Below are 10,571 nucleotides of genomic sequence, written 5' to 3'. Positions count from 1 at the left end.
TACAGCCACCCCGACAGTAGCTCTCCCCGGGAAGAGGTCTTCCACGTGGTCCTTCACAAACGGGACTCTGGTGAACAACTTGGCATTAAACTTGTTCGAAGGACCGATGAACCAGGTGTTTTTATCCTTGATCTGTTGGAAGGGGGCCTGGCTGCACAGGATGGAAGGCTGAGCAGCAATGACCGAGTGCTCGCCATCAATGGACACGACCTGAAGCTCGGAACCCCTGAGCTTGCCGCCCAGATCATTCAGGTACACGCGGATATTCATTCCACGTGCTCAGCCTTTATGTCAATGTTTTCGTAACATGAGAACCTGAGGGATATTTGATATTTCATGGGAGAAATCAAACATGGCTCCCCAAATCCTTCAAAATGCACAAGAGATGATTTCATCATTACAGATAAAATCCTGTCCGGAAAACTGTATCCCTGTGAACATTTAGCCTTACTCTTTATAGAGTGAAGGCTCTATATTTTCACATGGGTTTTTCATTTGCTCCATGGGCTCCACCTAAGCCCACACATAAAAAACACATTTATGTCCACATTTAACAGGTGAGACAAGCAAAGCTTGAAGGAGCTGTGGTTCCAAAGTTGTGACTTCCCTGCTCTTGTAACGTTCACTCTCCGCTTCAGCTCCATACAAGTGGGAAAAGTCAATTTTTATTGAGAAGAACTCATTATCTCTGTAGTGCCCTTTTAATAAAGCATTCAGAGCATTTCAAACACATCATAACTTGTGTTCTTACAGTATCCCTGTGAAGTAAAGATGGTTATTATTAGAGAAAAAAAATTTTCAATAAAAGCATTAAAATAGGTAAAGTAGAGGGGCACCTGGGTGGCTCAGTCATTAAGCATCTGCCTTAGGCTCAGGCATGATCCCAGGGTTCTGACATCCAGTCTCACATCGGGGCTCTCTGCTCAGCCAGGAATCTGCTTCTCCCTCTCCCACTCCCCCTGCTTGTGTTCCTTCTCTTGCTCTCTGTCAAATAAATAAATAAATAAATACATACATACATACATACATAATAAACAAAATCTTTAAAAAAAGAAAACAGCTTTAAAAATTATTTTAAAAAATAAGATAGAAAATCATCCAGAGCAGACCTTCCGGTTCTATAACCTACCAGAGCATTTAATGATATCGGTATCTCCTACAGTGATAGGGGTGAAACAAAGATGTGTATGGTGTTTTGTTTTGTTTTGTTTTAAGTAAGCACAAGAAAACACTCTGACATAAAGGGAGCCAAGCAGTAACATAATCGAGCCTAAGGAGTTAAAGTGGGTTGATAGTCACTGAGAAATGTGTATAGTAAACAGAATTGAGTAACAATGAAGATTTAAGCTATTGTGTAAGAAAACCCAAATTTAAATCCCATTTAAGTTACTCCTTTTCACAAATGTTTGGTTCATTATAACTCTGGGAACACACCCGGTAGGCATCTTGCATTAGGAGGGAGATTCAGGCGTTGGTCTCTTGTCCCAGACTTGAGGTTTAAAAAAATTGAATACAGATACTTATATATGATACCAAGTATAATGTATTGCTCAAGTTGTTTCTTTGTGAAAAACATCTTAATGTGTTGGATTCTGAGAACAACATGTATTCCATGTCTGAAAAGGAGACTAAGGAAGGCAAAATACAGAAAATGAAGAAGGAAGTCCAAATCACTGTCAGCCTAAAGTCCATAAGATAGTGACATTAAAGTTTTGAAGAACATCGTCATTTTTCTGTATATGCCACCCTTTCTTTACGTCAGCTGTATGCTGTGGACTTCTTACCCTGAAAATAGATGCACATGATATAGCTGTATAGTAGACGTGTTGTGCTAAAACTTACGTAAACACTCCCCTGTCAACAGACTTTAATGTTTTGTTTTCAAGTTTAAGACGTTTTGCTAAACTTCCCTCTAGAAAGAGCATACCAGTATATACTCCCAGCAAAAGGGCATGCCACTTTTTTATGAAATACAGGTATTGTCGTTTAGGCATCCTGCATTTCTAAAAATCTTGACTTAAACAGAATTCTTTTCTTGTGCTTGAAACCCTGAAGTGTTAGATAGGCAGTTGGCCTAAACTCAAATGTGGGCCCATCGTTTAAAGCTTATATGTCCACTTCCATCACACACCCAGAATTTTGTCTTTTAAGAAATCAAAAAAGATCAGGGATTTGTTTGTTAATAGGTTTGCATGAGCAGGGGTCTTCCCATAAAGCTAAATTACTGGTTATAGAGTATTTGGTAGTGGTGAGGGTTAGGCAGTAAAGCAAACAGTTCTTAATATTGAAATGAGATCACAGAGGGGCCTCTCACCCCTCACACCGTGTGATCTAATACTCGGAAGTGTCAGAATCTCAAATATCTGGATTGTAAGCGTTCTACTTTGGCATTTACCTGTTAGATCAAATCCCCAGACTCTGGCCACATGAGAAGTGTTATTCTTTCAGTTATTTTGAAGAATTGTCTGAAACTAGTTTAATGAAATACTTGAATAAGTAAACGACTTTAATAGGGCCTTAAAATTGGTTATCACTCAGGCACCTGGGTGGTGGCTCCGCGGTTCAGCATCTGCCTTCGGCTCAGATGCTACATCGGGCTCTCTGCTCTGCGAGGAGTCGGCTTCTCCCTCTTCCTTTGCCCCTCCACCCTGCTCTCTCGCTTTCGCTCTCAAATAAATAAATAAGATCTTTTAAAAAAATTATGGTTTTCACTCCTTTTCCAACTTGAGAACTGAAACTGGAGTGATTTCTTAACATTACTGACTGCAGTCATGGGGGAGGAGTGTTCTACTTTCCACTACAGCTTCTTGAAAGCAGGCTGTCAAATTTTCCCATAGAAATGATAGTAAACTTGGAAAGTTGTAGTCATGACCAAGAATCAGCATCAAGTAGACCAGACCTGTACGTTAAAAGCAAAGATAAAATAGCTTTAAAAAGTATAATAGATGTGAATCTGTGTTTCAGATCTAGATCTATAAATACAGATAATGGACCTCTAAATTCAACGTGGTTGTCATCACCTCTCAAATTACATTTATGTGTGAGTGCTCATATGACATATATACGCACACAATTTGTAATGTATGTAAATACTAATCCTGTTTTACAGGACCTTTGTTATTCTTTTCAGGACTGTTTAAGCTGATCCCTATTTTTGATTCAAACCTATAGTGTGTGGAAACAGAGCTACACGTAGTTTCATTGATTATCACTCTCAAAGTAGCCATCTTGGAATTTATTTCAGAAATCACAAAGGATTGTAATCCAGTTTTGAATCCGTTCGTCCTTTTATCTTCTTTGCTCTCTTTCTCTCAGTGCCAAGGCCAATTTTGCAGGGGAGGGAAGTATAAAAAGACACTTACCCTTCAAGAAATCATGGGGAGATCAGAACCCAGGCTTTGCTTTGGTTATGTCCTTGGTATTTCCAGGGTTAGGGAAGGCTTACCCAAGAGGTCTGTGTGTGGCTCTTTTACCTGCAGAAGTTTTAAAGTATTAGCTCCTGAAATGAACTCCCTCGTCTGCCCCACCCCCAGCAGGGGCCTTGAGTCCCCACTCAGGTGAGGCTCTGATACAGCGATGATAAGTGCATTGAAAATTACCCTCCCTATAATTTTTTTAGGTGAGAAGCATCATTAATGACTGGTGGTTATATATGTGTGTTTTCTCCAGGCTAGTGGCGAGAGGGTGGATTTAACAATTGCTAGGCCGGGGAAATCCCAGCCTGGTAACCCTCTCCGAGACACAGGAGCTCAGAGTAGCAGCCAGCACCATGCACAGCCGCTGTACCACAACAGACCCAGCTCACACAAGGTGAGGCCTCGAATTTGTATGTTTTCATTCATCTGCCCTCAGGGAATCCTTGTTACAAACTGGTAAGATTTAAATGAGGGCTGTTACTCTGTTGGAAAAGGTGAACACAAGGTGTTTGGGGGTGTGGAATGTGTGTTTGGCTACCTTGAGAGTCCCTGTACAGTCTGTTCCTCAGCCAGTAGGGGTGGTTTCTTAGTAAGAAGGTCCCTCTGCCAGATTGATGAGAAGTGTTTGATCTTCTAGAAAGACTTCTTTGTTTGGTCCTGCTTGAAAGTGGGATTTATCTTGGTTTGCTCATTCAGTTGTAACAGGTGGTTATGTAACTGAAAAAAGGACAATGACCAACAAGTCCATACTTAGCGGTTGGGCAGGTTGCCTACAACAACAGAATTCTCTATGTGAATATGAAGCATAAATCATACTTTCTGATAGGTACATGCAAAACACATAAAGCAATTCTTTCTATGTTACAGTTTATAGGAATACTACCCCAGATCATTTTAAATTCCCGTATGTTGAGCTTTTTGCTGCATCTTTCATATTTCAGCGCTTTTAAAATATATTCCTAGGTCATTTATCTATGCCAAAAATTCTGATGCTGTCTCACTTTGGATGCAGAAATCAGTAGAAATCAAAAAACAGTGGCACTTTACTGTGTTCTCAGTATTATTTACTTCATTTGATCTTTCATCAGACTCAACTTGTGATAGGCCAGAATTTTTAAAACGATGCTATTTACCAACTGTGTGAAAATCACACATAGGAAACTTCCTATAGTTTTTGGTCTGTTTGTTTTTACTTCCTATAGTTTTTAAGTAGACCAATAAATAAGTTTTTATTTAGTAAAGCAATTTAATTTTACTTAAGGAGAATGACTTGAGAAATGCATGTTTAGCTTAAAGTGGCTTCTTAATGTAAGTACAATTTGAGAGAATAACTCTGTAATGTCACAGGAGCCCCAGAAAGCCTCATGTAAAGGCACAAGTATTTTTGGCCCATCAGGTTTATCTGGTTTTCTGAGCTGAAGTATAGACTTGTCACTGGTCTTTGGTCAGTTAAAACTTTTAAGAAATTATAAGCACAAACTTATTCTTATTTTTGAACAGAAAACAGAATGTGTGAAGGGAACCTATAATTTTGCTTTCACAATGATGACTACAAAAAGCAGTTATTGTTTCAAAAAGGAATTTGAATAGGAGTTGTTCATATCGCTGGTCCTTGCTTTACATGTTACATATATATACATATTCCTAAAGAATCATAATTAAGGAAAAGGTGGTAACTGAATCAATGAATTCTACAGAAATTTGAAATATGGGTGCTCAAAGACAGCACTACAATTTTAAGACTGTTTTAAGAACTACTTAACTATTTCAGCGTTCATATAGAGAACTATTTATGTCCTTTTGTTTGTTTTGGGCACATATATTTTTCTTTTTACTGGTTCCTATTCCTTAATTTTAAGTGGCGGTGTTTTAAATAGCAATGCTGAATTCTTATTCTAGGTGCTCTGTAAACCTGATTGTTAAAACAGCCACATGAAATGTAATTTTAAGCATTAATTTAGCAATTTACCGTTAACATTCAGCATTTGTGATGTCAAATCCTAATTTTTAAAAATAAAGGTCTCCTAGGGAAAACAAATACAAATTCACCAAAACAGCCTGTTCAGAGGATAATCATTGTTAAAAATTAAAGCACACATTATTCTACTACTAAGCCCCTGCGTAGCTGCTTGGATAAACATTCATACAGTGTTAAGCCCTTAGAAGTTTCTATGAAGTATACCAAGAGTAATCTGTGAAGTTTGGCTAAAATGCATACATCTCAGCCATATGGAGGAATAAAACAACCACCTCTAATTGACTCGATACCTGACAGACACAAGCGTTGAAGTAAATGTGCTCGCAGCTGAGTTTACCTGGATTGTCTTCATAATAACGTGGGTCTTGCCCAGTTTTGAAGGATGCGAACATAGATGTCATATGCTACGATACCACCTGTGGACATTTACAGGTTTTCTATGAGGTCAACATTCTAGGAACTCTAGGCTATTTAAGTAGTGCCCTCAAGAAAATTTCAAAGAGTGGGTTTCAGGAGCAGAGAAGAGCAGACACTCCTGCAGGTCCAGGGCTTGACTGACACGTTGTACCTGTCCGCTCTGAAGCAGTGTCACTAAAGGAAATGTTACAGTTCTAGCAAAAGAATTCATCTACTTCTGCTGTTGGTATTGTTAGTCGTGGTAATAGTTAACTTGTTATCTACATTATGCTCTTATAGTATATGTGTTAAGGAACCTTTTGAGATAGGAGCTTCCATTATTACACTTAATGGGATAGCACCCTTTTGTAGTGTGGATGCATATAGCATCATGCTGTATGAACATACACAACTACATATGAATACATGTTTATATATATACACTATGTGTGTATATGTGTATTTTTTTTAAAACTTGAAATCAGTTCAAATCCCAGTGTGATCTTGTATAGCTATATAATTTGGAGCATATTACATGACCTTTCTAATAAGGCTATTCCCTTGTTTCTAAAATGGGGCCAACCACAGGATTTACACTCAGGACTATTGTAATGAAATTTAATGAAACCATTAAAATGAAATAATACATGTGAAGCCATTTACTTTACACATAGTAAATCTTCAATAAATGTTAGTTACTATTGCTGTTTTAATATTAATATCGCATAGGTACACCTTGTTTTTTATAGCATTCTAATTAAAAAGAAAGGTGATGTTTTAAATTTTCCTTTTCTTCTAGGAGTGTCCCCATAAATAGCAACAATAAATATCAGTAAAAATTGCTTTTTCCTGAGAACACAGTCTGTTGGAAATTTTTTCTCTTCATTACCTTTTTCAAAAATTCAGTTATTTCATATCCTTATAGTTTTCCGTGAAGGTTGTGAAGATCAGTTTGCACCCATTTCATGACCGAGCATTCTCATGAGTAAGAAACAGAAGATAGATCTATAGCTTTTTTCTGGCAGTTAACAAAATCCGCACTTTACTTTTGTACTATTCTGTCACCATTTCTTTCAAAGAATAGAGGAGAGAGAGCGAAATAAAATGAATTAGCTTGTCTTCAGAATCTTAAAACTCAAATGCATTATTTACTTTTGTAGAATTGGCCCTATTTTGACTTCCATATGTCAACAGTCCTGAGTTTTTTCTGTTCCATACATAGTCATATGAAAATACAGCCGTCCAAAGTCTGACATTGTGATCCCCAGTGTTCGGTGTCATGTTTGTACCATGAAGAACTGTGTATTATTTCTACAGTAACTGATTGACTTTATCATTGCCATGGTATTTTTTCCTTCAGTTTCCTTACTTTACTTCAGCTATGTATTATTTATTATCCAATAAATTTTCTTCTCATGTTTTAGGATCTTACCCAGTGTGTTACATGCCAAGAAAAACACATTACTGTAAAGAAGGAACCACATGAGTCCCTGGGAATGACAGTGGCAGGGGGCAGAGGAAGCAAGAGTGGTGAACTGCCCATCTTTGTAACCAGTGTGCCACCTCATGGCTGTCTGGCACGTGATGGCCGCATCAAGAGAGGTAAGATAGGGAGGGCTGGGAACAGTGAAACTCCTCCCATCTTCTCCCTGCATGCAACTCATGTTTGAAAAAAGTAACAAATATTCCCCAAATTTTCTATTAAACATGATTTTTTAAAAATCTTTTAAAAGTGTAAAACCTCTCTCTAAGGTTAGAAAAATGCCTAATGGGAAGGAAAATTGCTGTAGTTTGATATTTCTGTTTTTTTTTTTTAAGACTTTATTTATTTATTTGACATACAGAGATCACAAGTAGGCAGAGAGGCAGGCGGTAGGGGGGGGCGGCGAAGCTGGCTTCCTGCTGAGCAGAGCCCGATCCTAGGACCCTGGGATCATGACCTGAGATGGAGGCAGAGGCTTTAACCCACTGAGCCACCGAGGTGCCCTTCCGTTATTTTCTAATGTTTATTCAGATCATTGGATTATTTTATGTTGGAAAAGACCCTCTAAAAAATAGAACACTCATCTTTTCCTTCCTAACCTTTTATATAATCCTCGTTGCCCTTTTTTTTATTATATTACTTGGCAGGGCAACAAGCACTTTTTTTTCTTCCTTAAGCAAAAGATGCTCAAATCACAAGTTTCATTTCTTTGTGTAGACCCAAGGATCTCTTCTCTTTAAGTATTCTGATACATTCACGCTGAGCAAACTCTGTAGGACTATCTTTATCTATAAAACTGTGTAACTCTAAAACAGGATATGTTAAAAAATCATTTCTAAGAGCAACAGATCAAATAATTTTTGAGCAGGAAAGAACTATAGAAATCACTGAAGCCCAAAGAAGAGAAATGAACATGCCCAGGTCCTGCACATTAGCAAAACGAGGTCTAATGACTTGGACTTTCAGTCGAATCACAGTGCCTCAAGCCACATTTTTTCCTATATATGATGAAATTATCTTAAAGTTTTGAGTTGTTTTGGAATGTTTTCCATGAATTGGATTTTTCCCTCTATTTCATAAGAAAGACAGAGATGTCAAAAAAATTACAAATAACAGGATGTATAGGGAAGAGAATGACTTGGTAGCTCATCTCATTTTTCTTGTTTATTCCTTTGGACAGGTGATATATTGCTGAATATCAATGGCATTGATTTGACCAATTTAAGCCACAGTGAGGCCGTTGCTATGCTAAAAGCCAGCGCAGCATCCTCTGCTGTTGTCCTGAAAGCACTTGAAGTCCAGATTGTGGAGGAGGCAACCCAGGCTACCGAAGAGCAGGCAGGCACCTTCAGCGAGAATGAGTATGATTCCAGCTGGTCCCCGTCGTGGGTCATGTGGCTTGGGCTTCCAAGGTACTGACAGCGTTTCAGCAGTTTCATGGAATAATCGTAGTGACAACATTTCTCAGTATGGAACACAGTAAATTCATTCGTCCAGGGTGTGAGGGGGAAGGTCCGGGTCAGAGATGAAAGTGGCAATGGCATATCAAGTTATAGAAGAAAAGGGTATTTTTTCCTTAGGTTATTATATTTTAAAAGATAAGTTTAAGGGGCATCTAGGTGGCTCAGTCGGTTAAGCATCCAACTCTGGATCTCAGCTCATGTCTTGATCTCCAGGCCATGAGTTTGTAAAAAATTATTTTTTAATTTTTAAAAAATTAAAACATTCTTAAAAAATAAACCAAAGGTAAATTTAATAGTAAGAACTAGGCTAAAAAGACTTGGTGTATCTGTTTATAAAAACGAATAAAGCCTTTCTGTCCGTTACTATTAAGAAGGTTCTCAAGTGGACCAGCCATGAGATTTGGATGTTCATGCTCTTGCTTTAGAAAAGCTGTCATTTACCACACGTGTACATGCTTAGACTTCGTGTGCATTTTTCACCAGAAAAAACAGGTCAAAGTGTGGGGCCTTTTGAAAAGCTTTTCTAAAACCCCTTTCTTAATCTTGTTAACTCTCTCTAAAAAGGCAGGATGTCAGAACTCAGTTTTCATTGGACATGAGAGACTCTTTCAGCCAAACCACTGGTGTCCGAGAGTAGGTCTTCTCACCACCTTCGGGACTGTAACCCACCAGGACATTGTGTAGTTGGTCATTGTCTGGTCATGAAAGTGTTTCAGCCTCCTGATGAGGGTTGTACACTTCGATTGAAGTTGGAAGAATGTGTATCACTGTCTTTGTTTCTAGATCACTTTAGATTCTCAATGTGTAGAGGAATCCTAAAACTGAACTATGCTGAAACATTCTGATTCTGAGCCAAGTAGGAAAATGACTGATTTTTTTAAATAAAAATAAATGATAAGAATGCCAGTTTCTGAGCTATCTAGCTTCATTTGGATGTAATTTGTAATAACTAGCATTTGTATAGTGCTATGTGATAAATATATATATTTTTAAAAGTACTTTCACGTGAAAAATAGCAGAAAAAGCCAGGATGAATGGAATTCATTTGTCTATCATCTAACTTACTGACTTGTCCTTGTGGTAGTGAAAAAGACCAAAAAGGCCTGAAACAGTAACAGAATTTGTATCTCAGGCCCTGTAGGCATAGATTGGAATGGTTGCTATGAAACCATGGCCGTTCTACCTAATGGTGAGGGGTCAGCCAGCAGAGGGAACTCATTTATCCTCTGGAGTACTCAGCCTGATACACTGACCTGTCACTTGAAACCCAGCATGTCAGAAAGGCCCGGTCCCACACCAGTGGGGGAGAAGTGGTCTCCTCAGCTGCACAGGTGCCCAGCGTGCGCACACCACTGCTGGTGGCCAGGCCGTGCTGGCGCTCCTTTAGTTCTTGTTACCTGGTGTTCCGGGCCAGCTCTGCAGTCAGCTCTTTACTGCTTATGTTCGGAGCATTTTCAGATGAACCAGGAAGAACAATGAATATTTCAGATGAACAGTACACGGGATAATGAAATCTATTTGGGGGTCTGCCTGTATCGAAAGAGTGTCTATCAGTTCAAGGTCACTATTCTGTGGACTCCTGGGGGTCGAGTGTTATGTGCAGACCGGTATACACAACCAGGTATTGGGAGGGCCACTGCTCTGTGGGTACCGGCAGCTCCTTCCAGCAGGTCGCACAACACACAGGGTAGCAGCTCTGCTCTTTCTCAAAAGGGAGGGTCTTTCTCTGCAGTTGGCTGGCGGTGTACTAGACAAAACAGTTTATTTGTTTTGTGTTGTGCTGTTTCGTTGTTTTTTTTGCAGAAGATTCAGAATAACGAAAATAACCTATATCG

At 38.8% G+C, this 10,571-nt stretch overlaps 1 protein-coding gene across 1 annotated transcript in view; it reads left to right on the top strand.

Annotated features, from left to right (window-relative positions):
• LNX2 (ligand of numb-protein X 2) overlaps positions 1 to 10,571 on the top strand; it is an 85,332-nt gene that overhangs the window by 69,480 nt on the left and 5,281 nt on the right. The window contains exons 6-9 of the mRNA XM_059378235.1: positions 6 to 252; positions 3,670 to 3,810; positions 7,215 to 7,392; positions 8,454 to 8,685. Coding sequence (XP_059234218.1) covers positions 6 to 252; positions 3,670 to 3,810; positions 7,215 to 7,392; positions 8,454 to 8,685 — 798 coding nt within the window. The remainder of the gene's footprint in view (positions 1 to 5; positions 253 to 3,669; positions 3,811 to 7,214; positions 7,393 to 8,453; positions 8,686 to 10,571) is intronic.

The sequence above is a fragment of the Mustela nigripes genome, chromosome 15 (assembly GCF_022355385.1).
Source record: "Mustela nigripes isolate SB6536 chromosome 15, MUSNIG.SB6536, whole genome shotgun sequence".
Classification (NCBI taxonomy): domain Eukaryota; kingdom Metazoa; phylum Chordata; class Mammalia; order Carnivora; family Mustelidae; genus Mustela; species Mustela nigripes.
The sequence above is the reverse complement of the archived record's forward strand: the minus strand, read 5'-3'. Positions and strand labels throughout refer to the sequence as shown.